At 46.3% G+C, this 19,559-nt stretch overlaps 1 protein-coding gene across 1 annotated transcript in view; it reads left to right on the top strand.

Annotated features, from left to right (window-relative positions):
• Positions 1–934: 934 nt before the first annotated feature.
• LOC142583574 (uncharacterized) overlaps positions 935–19,559 on the top strand; it is a 40,057-nt gene continuing 21,432 nt past the window's right edge. The window contains exons 1-3 of the mRNA XM_075694062.1: positions 935–1,048; positions 3,044–3,251; positions 13,928–14,034. Of these exons, the coding sequence (XP_075550177.1) occupies positions 935–1,048; positions 3,044–3,251; positions 13,928–14,034 (429 nt within the window). The remainder of the gene's footprint in view (positions 1,049–3,043; positions 3,252–13,927; positions 14,035–19,559) is intronic.

The following is a 19,559-nucleotide window of genomic DNA, read 5'->3' as shown; positions in this document are numbered from 1 at the left end:
ATAGAAGTAAGCGCAGCAAAAACGTTAACGCGGAAGCAATTTCATTGAAAACGCAAAAAAAAAAACAGGTTCGTTAGGTGTTCGGGTACGAGCCCGCAACTTTTCAACTGCCATATTGAATTCTGGGATTTTAAGTGCCAAAATAGCGGTTTGGTGATGAGTTGCGGCGTAGTGGAGGACTCCAGTGTAATTGTGACCACCAGCGGACCTTTGACCTTTAATGGGCCCCCAAAGCACGGGACACGGGCGTTTTCACATTTAGACCCCCACGGACATACGGCTGCCGCGGCCGAGATTACAAACGGCGATCTAGTGCTTAACCAGCGCAACACTACAGCCGCTAATCCAGCGCGGTTGATCAATAAACAGCTACAAAATAAAACCGTTTATGCCATGATGATGATGATGACAAAATGTATTTATAAAACAAGCACCTACAAATTTGCATGATAGAACAAACCTATAGTTAGCTAAATATTGGCACTGGAAAGATACATTGAATTGCAGAGAACAATTGCAAACAATATAAACACAGACACATCCATCTATTTCGTATTCTTCAAAGATTGCTTAAGTTACGTGAACTACCCAGTATAACATGAACCCCTGAGTGGTTCCTGTCACTTCTATTGAACTCCCATAAACCAATTTCACGACGAGTTTCACTACGCCACCACTGCCGCCAAACATGCCAATAGCAGTAGTCGTTAATTGGCGGGCTGGATGGCAACTAAGGTATTACTCGTTTGTGCTTGCGCCATGAATAATATGCCTAGTCGTCCAGATCAAAACGCAGGGAGGTGACCTGCAGTAAGGGAGGTGTGTGTCAGTGTGTGTGGGTTTTGTCAATCGACGCAAACGCGCCGTTGCGTTGCGCGCGTACACTTGTCAACTACTGCTCACGGCGCATCCTTAACTCAAGATACTTCCAAAGATGGCCTCCCCACTCAAGAGCTGCATTGATCCGGCCGAACACCCGCTCGACACGCGAAGGAACTTCGGGGAGTACATGGTTCAGCATCTCAGGCGCCACGCAGGCTCGAAACTGGTGAGAAAACAAATGGCCAACGTTTACATGTGTAAAAGCCCTTTGCCGATTTTACCTCGTTACTACTATATTCACCTAGAAGACAAATTCTTTAGAACAGTTCAGAACGCCCCTCAGTTGACATACGTAATTGTGCTTTGCAAGCTAATGAAATTCTAAGAAGTTAGATCTAACTAGAACGCGTCATTTTGTCTTAACTATCGCCAGTTCGGGCCCTTCCGGCACGATTTTGTCTATAGGCTTAGTATATATCTTGCATCATCTTTCTCTTCTGGACAAGTAGCCGTGCATAGTCATTCTCTCGTGCTTTATCTTGTCAGGGGTGGTCTATACTTTTATCATTGCGTTCGCGTTTCCATTCTTTACATTGGTTCACACATGCTTGTGCAAGCGTTGCTACCATTTAAACTTGCTATCAAAAGCCTATCGAACATTCCGTGGCACATGCACTGTACCTCAAGAACATAGCTATTATTACGTTACTTACAGACCAACCTGAACACTATTAGTCGTGTCTAATAGAAATCTTCATTAGTCGCTCTTACAGTAACTGCGGAAAAGGGGCTTCTCCATGGTATTGTAACAAAAATTGAATCGCGTTTTATGTAGAGTGTCAACCCATACGAAGAATAAATTGTACGTCTGTGTGAATTTGATACGTTATTACAACGTGCCTGTGTTTGCTTTCGCCAAAGAGTAACTTCGCTTAAACGTAAGCGTTAGCTTGGAACCAACTCCGTTTCAACCAGTCAAATGTAAATGCACGAAACACATTGCTCTTATTACGCAAATGTTGCAGCTATTTGAAGGAAATTCATTCTACGTATATACGCGTTCATTCAGGTCAATGAAAAACATAAGTGCGTTGACTCTCCGACTGGATAAATCACTGTCGTCGAGCAGAATCTTCAACCCTGTAATGCTCACATACCAGTTTCAGATGAAAAAGAAAATATAATTTGTTCACTGTCATATCAGACGTGGAGAGACCGTTGGTAGAAAAACAATTAAAAGTTATGTTTCCTATAACATAATTAGTAGTGCAGCAATTGACTACACGTAATTGGTTTGCTTAGTTATCCACGACTGGGATATGAACTGTCCACCGTATCAAAATAGTTATAAGCGCTAAGATCCCGCTGCCTAAATAAGAATTTTCAAGTATCAAAACCACTCAGCAGATATATGGTGCTCATTTCTTGGTCAAGCAAACTCATGTTTTTTCTAAAAGTTACATGGCGTTGAAAGGAGCGTGCTACTTCGGACTTTTCCAATTGTAGCCTAGTTATCACTACCGACCTCGGGCTGGATTGTTCCAACCAGTCAGCAACACTGAGAAGTTATCTCAGATATGATGCAACGATCGCGCGAGAATGGAGCACAACACCGTAGCCAGTGAGCCACTGAGAAATTCAAACAATAATAATCATACCAATAATAATAATAATAATAATAATAATAATAATAATAATAATAATAATAATAATAATAATAATAATAATAATAATAATAATAATAATTCTAGGAGTGCACCTTGTTCTAGAGAACATGCGCGCAGGTTCGTTCATGAACAACTAATTCGCGATGTCGTTGTTGCAGCATCTGTGCAGCGCAGCATCAAATGCTTTTATTTGCAGTTCGTTGTCTGCTGCTTTACTGCACATGCCGCAGTAAGACCACCAAATAAAGATAGCAATGGATTAAGGCGAGTGCATCATCAGGCCTTAACACTTTATGCCGTGATTCATTCAAGCTTAACTCCGCTATGCAGTCATCATGCAGTGCTGAATCCACTGAATGCAACGCACTCGAATCATCACATATCCTTGTTTATACATAGTGCATTTTTATTCAATGCAAGCTAGCGCTGGTTCCCTTGAAATGCCTTTTCAGGAAGGATTACTTTGCCAAAACTTCGGTCTTTAGAAGCAAACAAAATATCATTCTCCAGTGTCTGAATAAGTTTTCTGTCCCCTCATATTCTTCGCTAATCAGATCAACGGTACAACCGACGAAGCCTACACCTACAGCGAAGTAGCAGAGCAGGTGGACGCCGTGAGGACAGCGCTATGGCGACTGGGCCATAAAGCTGGAGACAAGATCCTGCTCCTAAGCGCAAATCGGACGCAATCGCTGCCGATGTTTCTGGGTGCAGCGTGCGCCAACGTCGCATCCGTCTGTGAAAGCCCGGGCTTCAGTGTCGGTGAGTATGCAAACAACATTCTTCACCATCCGAGCGTAGACGGTCGAAGAGATACGGAAGATCCAACCTTACAACAAATCATGGCCAATAGACGCAAAAACGACTCAGCGAAGGCAATGTAATAGCAGAAGAGTTGTCAGATTGTGTCGCGCAATAAGTAAATACAAAACGTAGAAAAAGAGAGAAGCAATGGCAGGGAGGTTGACCACAGAAGAGTGAAATGAAAAATGCAGAGCTTAATGAGGGATCACATTTAGTTTGATTTACCCTATATGTGTAGGAAAGGAGTTATGAGAATGAAAAGGTAAGAGAAGAAGGGAGTCACAGTGGCACGCGGCCAGAGTCGGTCACGTAAGTCACTTTTCCGTAAACATAATAATGAAGTAGGGGGTTTTGCGTGCCAAAGCCAGGATCTCATTATGAGGCATGCCGTAGGGGGCGACTTTGGAATCATTTGAACCACCTTGGCCTACTTTAACGTGAAAAAAAATCTAAGTGCACGGGTGTTTTCGTATTTCTCCCCCGTTGAGATGCGGCAGCGTGGCCGTTATTTGATCCCTCTTTTTCGTAATTAGCAGCCCGTCACTATAGCCACAAAGCAACCACGGCAGGTTTAACTAAACATCGGAGCAGGCCTTTAAAAGTCTGATGTGCAAGCATTTGCCAAAACGAACAACCCAGAATTCTGTTAAGAAAGCGGACCATCTTTATGCACTATTTTGTCATGCGAAACGTAGTCCACATTATCCATCTATGCTGCATTGTCCAGCTTACCGATGACTGATGAGAAATAGGCATTGACCTTAGCCCTCGACAGATTGGACAACCGTCCCCTCCTTGACCTTGACGGACGCTCACACATCGGTGAAAGAAGCATACTTTGCATAAACTGGTAGAACTCGGCGCCCTGCCACAACTAACCCTCTGATGACAAGTGTCGAAACATTCTTAAAGCGCCCTGCTAGTTGGTTCTTCTGCGAGACACTGAATTCATGGAGAAGTGACAGGACATCTTTATGTCCAGGAAGGAGATGCTAGGGTGCAATAATTAGCATCCTATGTTGCCACTAACCCTGCCTGAAGTGGCACCATAATCATCAGCCCTATAGCAATGTTTGCGAAAAAATTGCCTATTGAAGTTTTGCCGCCGCGACTGAGAACGACGAAAGTGCTGTTGCATGCAGTAAGATTTTTACAACGCAAAAATATAATTACCATGGGGACCAAGGTAAACGGGAATTCTTGACACGTGTATTGTTGCCTATCTTGTGCCCTCTGTCTCTGTCCACCTTCTTTTATTGCGCTAGAAGCTTGCGGACGCACCGAAATAGAACTCTTGCCGTTGTCAGACTTGACGCTGGCCGACAGTCCTTCGGCTTCGAACAAGCTACTCGTTAAAGACAACACCAGAGTCCCCCAAATATGTAAACGGTTGTGTCGGTCTATTGCAGCAGCCTCTCCGACACAGCTGCATTACTTTCTTCATCCGACTGCTTTCGCACCCTAAAAGGTCTTCTGCTACCTTTTTGCGACAGTAGAAATCACTCAGGTATCCAGTGCTATCTTTGTTAGCAACCCGTCCCCATACATTGTGATGCTGCTGCGAGGGTAATGTCCCAGCAGCGTGGATTCCATTGAAGCCACGCAAGTTATGGATATGCCCCATGACACGCACTGCGCCACTTACAGTACGCTCAGTGCTATGTATATGTCGGCTCCGTCCCCTTGTGGTATATTTGGTTCCTCCATTGCCGATAATCTTAAGCCAGCCCAGCGGTCACAGCTCCTGTGCCTGTTAAAAAAATTCTGTACTTCTTTCGATGTCGGGCAATCTTCCCTGGGCCATACGTCCACTGTTGCGCAGTGCATCGACCATGGCTCCCAACCGCCACTGCTACAACGCCCATATCTCGTGTCGCATGCAGAACGTCGTGTAATTGACGAAAAAGTCGACGGCATGCTTCGACGCGAAGTGACTCGCCCTTTTTTCGAAAAAAGACGGTTCTGTGCAGTTCTGTGTGGACTTTCGGTGCCTCATCAAGATGACTCGCAAGGACGTTTACCCGCTATCGCGAATTGACAGCCTTCAAGGAGCAGATATCTTTTCATTCTCAATCTGCGCTCAGGCTGGTACCCGTGGCAGACGACGATCAACCGAAGACAGCTTTTATCACGCCCGACGGCTTGTACGAATTTAACGTAATGCCGTTTGGACTTTGTAATGCGTCCACAATTTTTGAGCGCATGATGGATACCGTTCTGTGAAACTTGAAATGGCATACATGCTTGTGCTGCTTTGACGACGCCATTTTCTCGCTACGGACATTCCCACGCACCTTCAACGCCTCCGGCCTGTTATGACGTGCTTGATAAACGCCGGCCTACAACTAAATTTAGAGAAGTGCCTATTTGCAGCGCGGCAGCTGACCATACTATGTTGCGTTGTCTAAAAGGATGGAATTATCCCCGATCCAGCCAAGCTTCTGGCCATTGCCGAATTCCCTGAACCTACATCCGTCAAAGACCTGCGCAGTTATGTAGGTCTGTGTTCCTACTTTAGACGCGTCATCCGAAACTTCGCCACCATCGTATCACCCCGGACGAAGCTCTTTAGAAGGATTGGGCCCCTCACTTCGTGGTCGTCAGAGTGCAACGAGGAGGTTGCAATCCTGCGCTGTTTGCTCATGTCACCTCCATTTTTGCGTCACTACGACCCGACCGCCCCTACAGAGCTGTACACTGGTGTCAGCAGTGTTGGCCTCCGCACAGTCCTTGCGCAGCGCAAAGACGGGTTTTCGGAATACGTTGTGGCTTATGACGTCGCACAGTTAAGAAAGTTGAAAGTAACTACACCGTGACGGAAAAAGGTTGTTTGGTGATCATCTGGGCCCTCAATAAGTTTCGGCCATGTTTGCATGGCTGCCCATTTGACGTCGTCACTGACCACCACGCACTTTGTCGGTGTCGTCACTGAAGGACACCTCAGGCCGCCTTGCCCGTTGAGCACTTCGCTGGCAGGACTACGATATTCGCGTGCTCTACCGTAGCGGCCCCCAGTACTCTCACACTGACGCCCTTTCTCGCTATCCCTTGCCCGACGACAACGCTCGCTGCTCCGTATCCCAGCTTGCCGTTTCTTCCATCGACCTTAGCACCATCGCTTCCGAATAGCGCCAGGACCACTAGATCGCCTCGCTGATAAACTTGCTCGCTGATCCATCGGCACACCCAACCAGTCGCACGTTACGCCGTCAAGCCCACCGTTTCGCCATTCGTGATGGCCTACTCCACCGACGCGAGTACACCGCCGATGACCGCCAGTGGTTTCTGGTAGTACCCCGCAGTCTGAATCCTGAAATATGCACGTCTTTCCACTCTGAACAACAGAGTGCACACTAGGGTATATTCAAAACTGACCAGCTTATTCGACAGTGCTAATATTGGCGCAAAATGTATATACGTTCGGAAATTCGTTCGCTAGTGCCCTGACTGTCAGCGCCAGAAATCTTCACCGCACCTTTCGCCGGCCGGTCTGCAATCTTTATCTGGCTCTACCCGGCCGTTCGGGCATGTCGCCATCGACTTCTACGAGGCACTTCCACTGACATATGCTGGTAAATTCTAGGTAATCGTTTCTGTTGACCACCCGACGCGATACGCTGAAACTGCGACCCTGCGTCATGGTCCCCCACAGGAGTTGCTCAGCGATCGCGCACGTGTCTTCTTGTCGGAAGCCGTCGAAGCCATCCTGAAAGAGTGCCACGTTGTGCACCGCACAACTTCTCCTTACCACCCGAAGACCAATGCCCTCACAGAAAGCTTTAACCGTACGCTCGCGACATGCTTGCAATGTACGTAGCCTCCAACCACACAACTTAGGGATGCCTTTCTGCCCTATACGACCTACGCATACAATGCCACTACTCAGGGCACCACTGGCTTTTCAGCCTTTTTCTTATTGTACCACCAGCACCCATCGCACACAATCGACACAATGCTTCCGCACAAGCTGGATGCATCTGAATGTGTGCCTATTTCTGCCACAGTCAGACACGTCGAAGAGTGCCGGGAGCTCGCGCGGGCCGTTACTTCCAAGAGAGCCAGACAAGTGTTCGCGATGACATCGCATCTGCGCCGACGTTCCTCCCCGGAGCGCTTGTGTGTCCCTTCCACTGAACCTGGTTTCTCGCCGAAACTACTGCCCAAGTATGAATGCCCCTACCGCGTCATTGAACGCACATTTCCCGTAAACTACGCGATTCAAACCATTGAACCGTCTTCGGACAAGTGCCGTCCTGGACGAGACATTGTTAACGTCGACCGCCTGAAGACCTACTATGACCCACTCATAATAGCAAGCTCTTAGGTCGCCGGGTGGCTCCCTTTTCATTCCCGGGGGTAACTGCAGAGAAGAATTCGAGCGTTATAGTGTGCCGTCCTCTTCCACACTTTTGCTCGTGAATGCCGCTCGCGCTTGGAGTGCGTACCCCGCCTAGACTGTCACCGCTGCGCTGCTCCTAGTCCGATGAAATTAACACCTATATATATATATATATATATATATATATACATATTGCTTCCACGTGAAGAAACTTCGTGTGACGTCGAAGAATAGTTCACTGAAGTGACGGCCTTATAACAGTGGTTACAAGGCCTCATAATAGGACATACTTCAGTTTCACAGCCCGAGTCCCCTCGCACCACCGAGAGACTCGGACTCTGAGAGAGGCATGGCGCAAACTTGTCCGTGTTTTCACTCTCGTCCCCGTTCGTTCGCGCCATTCTTCCTCGAGTGTGGAGAACCAACACGCCCATACAGTCAGTACTGGTAAGTCTCTCGGATGAACCACACCACAAGCGGATACAGCGACACATGTTAGGGAAGACAAATGCGTTTTGTGCGTATTTGGTCGCACAAATACACATCAATGATAAAGGTTATCTAGGCCACCTGAAAGTTTTAAAGCTCATAGATGCAATAAAGAAATATTTTCCTGACGAAAGCTTACTTAAGAAGATAACACATAACTTATATAAAAAATTGCATATTAATACAATTTCTGGACACGACTTCTGACTAGAATTATTAGCATGAGGCAATGTGACACCATAACGCGCAATAGTTCAATTACACCTCAAAGCATGCCTTTCGCCATTGGTTTCATTTATTTCCCGGCGGCGGAGTAAAGGATTATAGGGTAATAAATGAGCGCACAAATAAACAACCATATTAACAAATAAATGAATAAGTAATAAGACAACGATAGTTCAAAAGTGTGGAAGGACACGACAGCAAGTAGGGCCAGCGTGAATTGGGTTATTGAGCAGCTGACACAGCATAGGATAAAACAAAATAAATAAGGAAAATGCGGAGCATTGACTAGGGAGTTTTATAAAGTAGCGCAACCAAACGCGTCTGCGTAACCAAAAGACCTCGCCCTGATTGCACTGCTATGTAGGCCATTTTCGTTGCTTTGTATAACTTTTTGCGTTGCTTTCTAAGCCGGGTGGTTTGCTTTAAGCTAGCCTCACTTCCCTGAAGCTTCCCTCACTGCCTCTTGGCCTCGCATTAGCACGTGATAATTCTAGCCTACTGAATACCTCATGTGCGCCTTACTGTAGAATGACCACTCTCTGCAAAACTGGCGCCATGGTACAAAACGGGTCAGAGTTATGCCCCCCCCCCTCCCCCATAGCTCCCAAATTCTTTCTGCCATCAAGACTTATCGCCAGGCGCGGTTCGCGAAAGTGCAATCCTCCATTAGAACGAGACCGAACAATTTTTCGGATCAGTCAGTTTCGTGGAGTCACATTCACACAGTAACGCCGAATCACACCGTTAAGCGCCAGGATTGTCCAAGTTTGTATGTGACTGCGCTTGGCTGTCCGTGAGCCTGGAGAGTTGTACATACGCGTGTAGCACGCTTTATTTCGAAGGTAATCAGCGCCGGCTTCATGCCTGCAATCCTAGATGGCTGGTCCCTTCGCATGCGCTGTCTCCCTGCGCGCCTAGTACTATAATTCCGCCGGTGCTTAAATGATGGAAAAATACGTTTCTTCCTGAGCATCAGACGTGTTCTGGCGGAGTACCGAGAAGCGAGATGCCCACTGTCGGATTTGTCGTGGGTGCTCATGCTGTGTTTGTAACCGGTGCCGATTGCGACGCCCGTAGCCACGGTAGAAGCCTTCGAGCGATCTACGCTTGTTTTCCATTTCTAGTTTTATTTCTCGTCGTCGCCATGATATTACACATAAAATCCAAATGCCATATGAAAGAGCGATTCATAACATCGTGGCTGCGAGAAAAAGCACGCAACAGTGAGCATAAATGGATGGAGGTTTGATGGGAATGATCTTCCCACGCGCTCAGTATTCAGGTTAGTTTGAGATCACGTGTTCAAACGCACGCTTGGGAAGCAAAGGGTGCTTCTTCACCTCTATTTCGGCCGTAGCTGCGAATGACTGAGCGCGGCTGATGCCTACGCGGCATACGGGACGTATCTAGTTCTTGGTAATCATTGGTGGGTGCAATGATCCAGGCCGAGAAGGGATGGCTGCTAAATTCGTGCGTGCTGTCTTCCTTCCCGGGCTGTCTTTTCGTGCCCCTAGTGTTCCAGATAGCATAGTCTAAGTTCAGAGAGAGTGCTAACGGGAGATTGCTGACAGAGCCAATATTACAGTGAGTACCAGATGATGAAGGTTTGCAGGTTTACGTGGTCCGTGCATTACAGTGTGCTTGTTATTTTAGTTAGCAAGTGCACATTTATTACAATCTATATGGCCAATATAACTAACGTATAAAGTCCTGTAAGGGCCGCACTTTCCTGTCGAAATTTTGACGAGCCTTACATGACACAGGGCCATTTGACCTAATTTATTCTGCTACGTGTACGGAATCCGCCGTAAACCTCCGCGATCGCCTCCTCACGCCATTTAGTAGCGACGCGCGAAAGTGCGCTGCGCCGGAAAATTACCTGTTGAGCGTGATCCGAATCAGCGCACCCAATGCGATTGGTTCTCGGTCAGACTTCCTTTTAATGTTGGCTGTCAAGTTGGGGATTCGGCTCTCTCAGCGGATTCATATGGTAAGAATTTTCCTTCGTGTAATTGTCTTATACTTCACTCTCACTAATATTGCTTCGACTGTGAGTCCTCCGAGATGAGCGCTGCTGTGCATGACTGCTATTGATTCTGATTTCGAGTAAATCTGGCTTGGACTCATTTCGGTTGATCGGTGAATTATATATATATATATATATATATATATATATATATATATATATATATATATATATATATATATATATATATATATATATGTGTGTGTGTGTGTGTGTGTGTGTGTGTGTGTGTGTGTGTGTGTGTGTGTGTGTGTGTGTGTGTGTGTGTGACCTCTACATGCAAGTGGCGATGTTTCCATCCCGAGTAAGCGTTGCAAATTGTTAGAAGAGTTTTTTTTTCGTTAGTCGGTAACATGTACTGCCTACCGGACCGAAGCAATGCTGAGACACATCATTCACGTGCATTTCACACGCCGTTGATGAAAGACTGCAGAAGTGGTGACTGAATGAAGTCTGCAGGCTTCCTTTTCAGGATCAAGAAAGCCCGCAAAGTAATTTGAAGCGAGGTGCACATACAGCAACATATCCATTCTCTAGGCGTATGCTGTCGACACCATTAGAAATAATTTAGTTGGCTACCTCCTTCTTTGTAAAAAAAAAATATAACACATCTTGTTCTACGTATATATGTAGATATATAATGTTTGTGCATGGTGTTCACAGTGCAAATTTTAAAGAATGTTGAAGCGAGAAAATACGGGTGTGACAGCCGCCGCTGATGCTTCTAACGTGCGTGACTTCTTATTGTCAGAATTTGCAGAAATAAAGCGAAAGTATGAATTAAAAGCTGTACATGTCGCACCGACAATGACGCAGTAAGCTTCTAGCGAAAATAAAATTTTATGTAAAAAAGGCCAAGGCAGAAACCTCAAATAATGTGGGTAACAGAACTCTGGTAATCACACCCTCGAAGTTGGGGGGGGGGGGGGTGGCTTTGCCTTACCCCCACCGGCAAACTTCTGAGAGGGTTCAGGCCCCAAAGCCATCCCCACCCCCCTAGTCGGTGTCGATAATAGTGAATGTACTGAAAGCTGGTTAACTTTACCAGCCCAAAAGCTACTTACGAGCTGTGAGATACATCGTAGTAGAATGCTCCCCTTGCGTGTTAAATTGTGCTAGTAATGTTTACACAGTTTCGGCCCTGGTTCGCGAAGCTTCTTGTCTGAAGGCTCTTGGGTGCCATATATGCCTAAAAGAACGCCCATAAGTTTACTAGCGATCATAAATTATACTTGTTGCTTCCACTTTATCGTGTCACATTGTCTGAGTCACACATTGCGTGGTATTCATATAAGGATAAAAAAGAAGTTAAAAAGGACGCAAAGGTGAGCACCGAAATGTCGGAGGTAGCCGCCGTCACTGAGTGTATCCAAGATGGCTCCACAGTGGCTCGTCGCAGCAAACAAACTTCTCCAAGGCGTGTAGTATCGGCACTAATCTGGCGCAAAGCTCGTAAACGTAGACCTTAAAGAGTTAATATTTTAAAGCGAAAGCTTTACTACGCCAGCCAGCGAGACATTTCGGCTCGTCGCGCTGTGTGCCGTATGCCGTGGTCGAAGAACGAACTTGAGCCGCTGTTGCCTAGCAACGCCGGAGCCGCGCTCCAACAGATGGCGCCGCCGTCGTCGTCGCTCGCTTCGCTGGGGTAGATGGAGAGGAGGTGTCGCCTCGCGGTCGCCTCAGTGTATTTAAGGCCAGAATACATGGAGCGAATATACGACGAAAAGTCGGCGTTCGACGCCCGGCGGCATACGCGCGACGCGCGGCGGCGGAGAAAACGTCGTTCGCCGCCGATCCAGCTGGCGCAGAAAAGTTCGTCGGGCGGCGACGATACCGGAAGCGGCAAACGAGCGGCGCCCCAAAGCAAGCCAACCAGGTCTCACTATCCGCCCCGACTTCCGGCTAGGCTTCCCCGCTTGTCCGTGTATCCCGATCCCGTTCTATCGTTCACGCCGGTCTCCCGCTTTTCGTATTCATGGCATCCAAAGCGGCGCGGCTGGAATTTAACAAGTTAATAACAGCCATGGTTAGACAAGCTCACGTGCGCTACTTTCGGGTCTGCTTGCTTCGGCCGCGCGCGCGTTGAGCCACAGAACAGAGCCGCGGAGTTGGAGGAGCCGAAAGTTGTTTACCCGCCCATTGTTGCCACAACGCATAGCATCGCCGCTTTCTTTGAACTACATCGGCACACGAATGTCTCAAACACATAAAAAAGACTAGAAATCATTTCTAAACAAAATTTTACGCGTTTTTAGAGTGTTCGGTAATTCAAAAGCGATAATAATTGTCGTTAAAGTTTTTTTTTGTCAAGTGTTTCACGACAGCGCATTTGCCTCGTCTAGCCACACTGATAACAACGCAGCGACTCGCCGGCGGCGGCCGCCGTGTCTTCGCTCCATGTAGCGCAGCCCGACGAACATACGGCGTCGCGCCGCGGCAGATTTTCTGCCGCCCGAACTTCGTCGTGAAAGTTCGCTCCATGTATTGTGGCCTTTATAGTCGTTATGGGGAGCGCGAAATAGACGTAACAACGACAGAACGAAGCGAGGAAGAGACAAAGCGGTCAAGAGACGCCAGAAGAACGCGCCGCATGACTCGAGAAGCGTCGTAACGAAGGTGCGGCAAGAAGAAGTCGTGCCACGTCCCGGAGTGACTCTTCAACTGCGGAAAAGACCGCTTTGAGTTGTCGAGAGCGTCGGAATGAGACGCTGCGCAGACGTTACCTCGTCGTTACCTAGCCTACTCGTTACCTGAACAGTGTGTCTTGTCGTGTCTATACAATAGAGCTAAACCAAACGCTTAACCATAAGCTAACACCACAAGCGTAGCCATGCAGCTCTTGCTTTCGCAATTCAGCTAGGGTTAATCAGAGCCACCGTGACCAGAGCTAAACCACAGGCAATTTTTTCTATATATGTTGCAACAGAACTGCTTGTTGGCCTAGTTGGTGCTTGCTAAAAGACATGTTTTTTGCCGCAATTGAACACACACAAAAGGAAGACCTTATGCGTGTGTGTTCAATTGCGGCAAAAAACATGTCTTTTCTATATATCTTCGCTCATTACCGAAAGTACTGAGCATGTGATTATCCAACCTTATTCTCCTTCTACTGATAAGTTAATAAGCTTGTTGTCTTTCTACATGTTCTTCGTTTTTCTTGCAAAGGTTTTAGAAATTGGTTTGGTGTTTCAAGCAGCACAAGTGAAAGGAAACTAACGGTAAAATTATTCGCTCATGTGTTCTTCTTTTGCCGTCCGAAGTTTTATCACCTGCAGTGGCGTTAAGACAGCTCTACTATTGCCTGTTGCGAAGCTTTGGCTTCAAAAACAGGAGGCAAGGATTAACTCTGGTAAAGCCAATGAACAACGTTTCTGCTTAAATTTCTTGCTGGGTATATCACGCTTGAACATGTATGAATCATCGCTCAGGAGAATGATTTCCTGCCACGACTGATAAAACTTATTTCCGAACAACAGATTGTTTCTGGCGGGTTTTTCTTTCCTAAAAATCCTAAATGCATGCGCATATTATGCTGGTAATTATGCGCCGATGCAGATATCCTGGCTGACGCAATGCAAACCCTGTCCCTGGCCTCTGTCTGCTGTGAGCCAGACCGGGTCCAAGAGGCCCTCGAACTGCAGCGAAGACTGGTTTCTATAAAGGTATGCGCCCAAAATACTGGCAATGTTAAACTATATTTTCCATCTCTGTCTTTAATTGCTGCTTGGATCTTCCATCAAACAACTTTTGTACAGAAGGTAAAGCTCCACATCGAAGCAGAGAGGTAAATGCAGTTGTGTCATCACTACAACAACAAACAACATTATGGACAAGGAGAGGGGAGGGAAAGGGTTGGTCACACTTTTGAAAACAACGTCAAAATGTAATAAAAAGACGCTGTGATTGATTATTATTTATAAACTCTGCGTGCATTTCCTCGATGAACAAAAAATAATTATTATTTGCGAAGGACACAGTTTCTTAACAGTTATGGGAACAACTATGCCGCAACGACTTTTGACCATGAATTTTCTTTCTTTTTTTGCTTTAGTGCCTAACTTTTTATTAACAACATAAAACCATGTTGTAAGCAAAATCGTGCAAACATTGCAAGAAAGTGAAATTACATCGCTCAGATGCTAACCCAGAATGCTTATTGAATTATTATTCGTATGTTATTTGTTGAATTTAATTTAATAGGGTATTGTCATTATGGTGCGCAAGGAGCTTCGAACTGAAAGGAATCTTTTAACATGAAAGTGTGCTCTGTCGAGCTCCAGCGAAAAATCTGTCCCGTGTACCTACGTCACGCAATCATCATTACGCTAATTTCCTGGCGTTCGAAAAAGAAGCTTATGTTTATCGGGGGGATAATTAGGCGTCGACAAGACTCTGCTAATCCGGTTTCATTTCTTTGAAATATATTTCAGTGCTTTCTCTTACAAATGTTCTCTCAAAGCTTTTAAAGTTAGAGGTGGATTTGCAGATAAGATCGTTGGCTTAAAAAAATTATGAGGGAAGCTCGTGCTATTGTTGCTCAAAACGAACGAGTCGTACAATAAAAATCATGCAAGATGGCCCCTAATCGCAGTATTCTCTAATAATGATGATGAATGTAGTGTTTTGTGGTACAAGAGCCAAATACAGTCAAAGAGCACCAGGCCAGTGATTATCAGTTTGCAGGGGGGCGATGAATTATGAGAGGTAGGTGTGACTTGGCTGCAAAGAGGCCCAACGAAACGGTAAAACCAGTATGGAATAAAATTATGGCAATGGCTAATGAGGGGGGGGGGGCACTGTGGACACAAAATATACATTTTGAAAGAACAATGTACTAAAATACGCCACAGGCAAATATTTGCAAGAATTGCGACCCACAGTATTCTGTAAAACCGTAAAACTGATTCTGGGGTATTACGCACGAAAACAGCGATTTGATAATGAGGCACGCCATAGTGAGGGACTACGGCTTGGTTCTGACCACCAGTTAAACATTCGTGCCCCCAATGCACGGGGCACGGTCGCTTTTGCATTTCGCCTCTAGCGAAATGCGGCCACCGGGGCCTGGTTTGATCCCACGACCTCATGCTTAGCAATGCAAATGTGTAGCCGCTAAGCCACCGCGGCGGGTAGACCATAAAACATATAGCCACCTATGTGGCCACATAAAAGCTTAGTTGGCATAGGATTCATTGCCTGAAATCGTTCACTAGAGCCAATTGACCCAGCAACACGCACTACCGATTTACATCTACAGTTACAATCCGCCTCTATATCGTACGTCGCGGAATCATCATCACGCCACTTTTCTGGCATTGCCGAGACACGGCGCAACTTTGTGATGGGGTGGGAGCTGAAAGCGGGGATGGTCAAAGAACGGTAGGATGACATGAACGGGGAAGGGAGGGACTGCTCGCGGAAGGATGAGGAGGAGTGGTTGGTATAGGGCAGGGCGGAGGGGGCCCTTTACGCCAAGGACGCTTCGCTTTCAGCGCATTTATTTATATTTATTTACGTGCTCGCACTTAGCCCAGATATGCTACTCGATAATCGAACTCGCCTAATGCGTATATTCTTATTTTTTGAAGATGCGTATTGGGGGCGCGCGCATGCGCGATGCCGCCAGAGCTCTAAAGACGCAGTTTCACCGCATAGGCACTTACCGTCCCGTAGAATATACCTAAGGCGCCTGGTAGCCTCCAGGGTGCTGTTTACGCGGCGCAGCGGCACAGGCCTCGCGCGCTTACTATCACTGCCATTGCTTGAAACTGTAATTAAAAGTTAACAGACGTTCTAGCACAGGCTAAAGATCGAGCAGAAAGATGAAATCCTGCGCGCTCACGATACATTCATTACGTTACTTTGACATCCTCATTCGGTTGCTACGTTACTTCCTATTACTTGTTTTCTCGTTACTTTTTTTTTTCGCGGTAGGTTTAAGTAGTTGGTCCTCCGAGGACGTGCTTTGCATCGAACGACACAGCGCGTTCAGTAGGACGAGACAGACTGGACTACGTCCGCCGTGCCGCGTTTCATACGAGGCGCCACGTCATTGTACGGGTTTTTTGTGCGTAGGCAAAAAAGATGGCGGCCACCCCAGAGCTAAAGGAGCTAAAGCATAAAGCAAAAGCGTAAACCCGGGTATGTCCCAGCTCCGTCTAATCGCTAGAAGCATCAAAACATGTTGCAATAAAAAAAAAGTATCGTAATAAAAAAAAGTAACACCGGAATAGACACTGTTTAGTATAGATTGTACTTTGACATCACGGGCTTTCCAGAAGACAAACCACGTAATCTTTTCTCACCCAATTCCCTTCCACCCGTGCAATGGGTAAGACCTCACCCCACGCGGCCTACAGGCCGCGTGCGGTGAGGACTGTGGAAGAGCAGCGCGCCTACGAAGAACACTGTCCTGAACAGAAGCGAGAATGTGCGCGGCGACGGCGGGTGGCACGTAATACGGACGAAGACCGTGCCGCAAACGGCAAGCGGATGAACCTTTGGTTGGATAAACCCTACCGACTCCACACCCCTCGTAATTGTGGGTGATTTCAACACAGACGAGTCTCGGCCAGACGGATAGTGGCGGTTCGTGGCGTTTCTCTTAGAAAAGTTCGGCATTCAATGTTGCATAAACATCGGTGTGCCCACGATGCGTAATCTTTCGTGTATAGACCTCACATTGGCCAACAACGTTTCCAGTGTCGCCACAGAGCCACTGGCCACATATCATAGCGATCATAAAGCGATGGTTACCTTGGTGGCCAAATAATAATTCCAAGAAAGCAAACAAAAGAAAGTTAAAAATAAAGAACAGCTTTGAGTATGCAATCTAATGAAACAGAAGAAACGTGAGAATACGAAATTCATTGTGCCACGTGTTTTTTTTTTCAAGCAACATATTTATTATCAACATATATATATACAGCTCCGCTGATCATCCTCCTTCACGCAGTGGAATGGCTCTGAAGTTATTTCATGACGCGCCTAACCGAATGTACACATAGAGATGCGACAGGTCGCGGTAGACATGGTAGACACATAATTGACATTTGATTCACTTTTTCGCCTTAGATTCGCATAAACTTACATTCGATTCACCTTAATTCACTTTACTTCACTTAAGTCACCATTTGATTAATTTACCTGATATTCATATTTAACACCCCTAAATACACATTTAAAGGTATCACCTCCAATCACTTATAAAGTCATTCACTGCATTACTTCACTTAAATCACCTAATAATTCCCATAAGTTACCTCAGATTCACAGTTAACACTTACAAAACTTAATTTACATTGAAGAGTATCACCTGTAATCATTTATCATGCCATTTAATGTGTTTAAGACGTCACATCAATCTGTTTTTATTATTGAGCGGATAGTCTGTACTATCTTGGTCTTGAGCGTAAACACGGCAGCCCGTGGCATTCGGCACTATATCTCAGTGCAGTCTGATGATGGTGCCGAAATGTTTTGTGCATGCTCACTGGTCACTTGAATTCTGGTGCCATGGCGCCGGACGGTCGTCAGATTTTTCTACCCACGAGCCGTCTAAGGCTTCGGCGCAGTAATAAAAGACAGTGCGCATTTAGGGACTTGCATCTGTGAACGTGCTTCTTAGAATACACGTTTCAGCTTCGTGTTATGAACAATGCTTGTGAAAGAGATCAGCATTTTTTCTCCGATTTCTAGTTCATTTCACCGGCGTAGTATCGCTGTTTAATTACCTCGATGAGGGACGTCCAATACGCAGTGGTGCGCAGTCCTCGGCTGCCTCTCCGCTTCGCCTAGAAGCACTTGCCCAGCGTGCAACTAACCGTAGTCTCTGGTGAGATCCTTATAAGTTGCTAGTTTATGCAAAAGGTCGAAGGGTGTAAGCCGTCTTAAGTGTGAAACAATCTTGTGAGTACGACATTAACCACTCTGTAGCTAGCGAATATAGTGTTAGCGCTGGAATTAAGTTGCTGCAACCACAAAACAAGTTGCTTTTGCTGCCGCCTGTTTAAACGTTTGTGCAAGGAGCCGCAGTTGGCACGTCCTTCACATTAGACGGCTCGTAAAAGGCAATGGCTGCGGGAACTTCACGTATTACCCCGAGGCGGTTTCCAAGCACTGTTTCAACCGGCACCCTTCCTATTCGTTTATCTGTGTCTTGCCTTACGATTTTCACAGCCAAACTGTATATGACTAGGTTCCCGGGATTTCTTCGTCTCCGTCGACCAGAAACTCCACCAATCACAGCGAAAGGCACACGCGCCGTGCGCCGCTGGGTTCCTTGCAGCACCATCAGATGGCGCTCGCCTCCACGCATCCGCGCCGGCAAGCGTTTCCCGGTAACGATCACGGTTGTATAAGCTGCAGTTGCCGGGAAGCGGCAGCGGCCGCTTATCCATAAGTAAATATCTGTAATTTTACAGGGTTCAAGTGCCGGCGTGCTTGAACGCATGAGATCATGCGTTTCTCGAAACGCGTGTTGCCACTGCCACCGATGTCGTCAACTCCTCTCAGAGTTGACGACATCGTGCCATTTTCGTCTCGTCTTCATTGAATGAGGTCAGCATATTCGAGTAAAGCACTTATGAACTTGTATGTGTTTACATGTTTGTATGTATACTTTTGTATATCCACCCTGCTTTTGACCTGGCATGAGATGGCAGTATATATAAATCAATAAAAAAATACCGCAGCGCCTCCTGGCAAGCGTGGGTTCCCTCTACGTTAAATGATACTACTGACGCTAATGGTAGCGTAAGTACAGTTTTTTACAGCCAGACCGCCAAGCATGTATATATTCAGTTCCATCAAGGTGTACTAAACCAAGTCTTCAAGGGTTTCCAGCGAGGCTCCGAGCAAACGTACAATTTCGTCGTCAGAGGCCACAGGGCCAGTGTATTATCGGAGTCAGCACTTTAGGGTGCCTAGAGCGAGCGGACAAAATTGATGCTGCTGTTGAACATTAAGCCTCATCAACCAACCAACCAATCAATCAATCAATCAATCAATCAATCAATCAATCAATCAATCAAAATGGATGTCACACATATTTTTGAAGTACGAGCATGTAAATACTTTACAGCCAACCTGTTTGTTATAGAACTCTCAAGTTTCAGCAAAGTCTTTGAAAACGCTCAAACAAAATAGTATTAACTCACATTGCTTGTGAGCCATCATATTAAAAGTG

Source organism: Dermacentor variabilis, chromosome 5, assembly GCF_050947875.1.
Source record: "Dermacentor variabilis isolate Ectoservices chromosome 5, ASM5094787v1, whole genome shotgun sequence".
Taxonomy (NCBI): Eukaryota; Metazoa; Arthropoda; class Arachnida; order Ixodida; family Ixodidae; genus Dermacentor; species Dermacentor variabilis.
The sequence above is the reverse complement of the archived record's forward strand: the minus strand, read 5'-3'. Positions and strand labels throughout refer to the sequence as shown.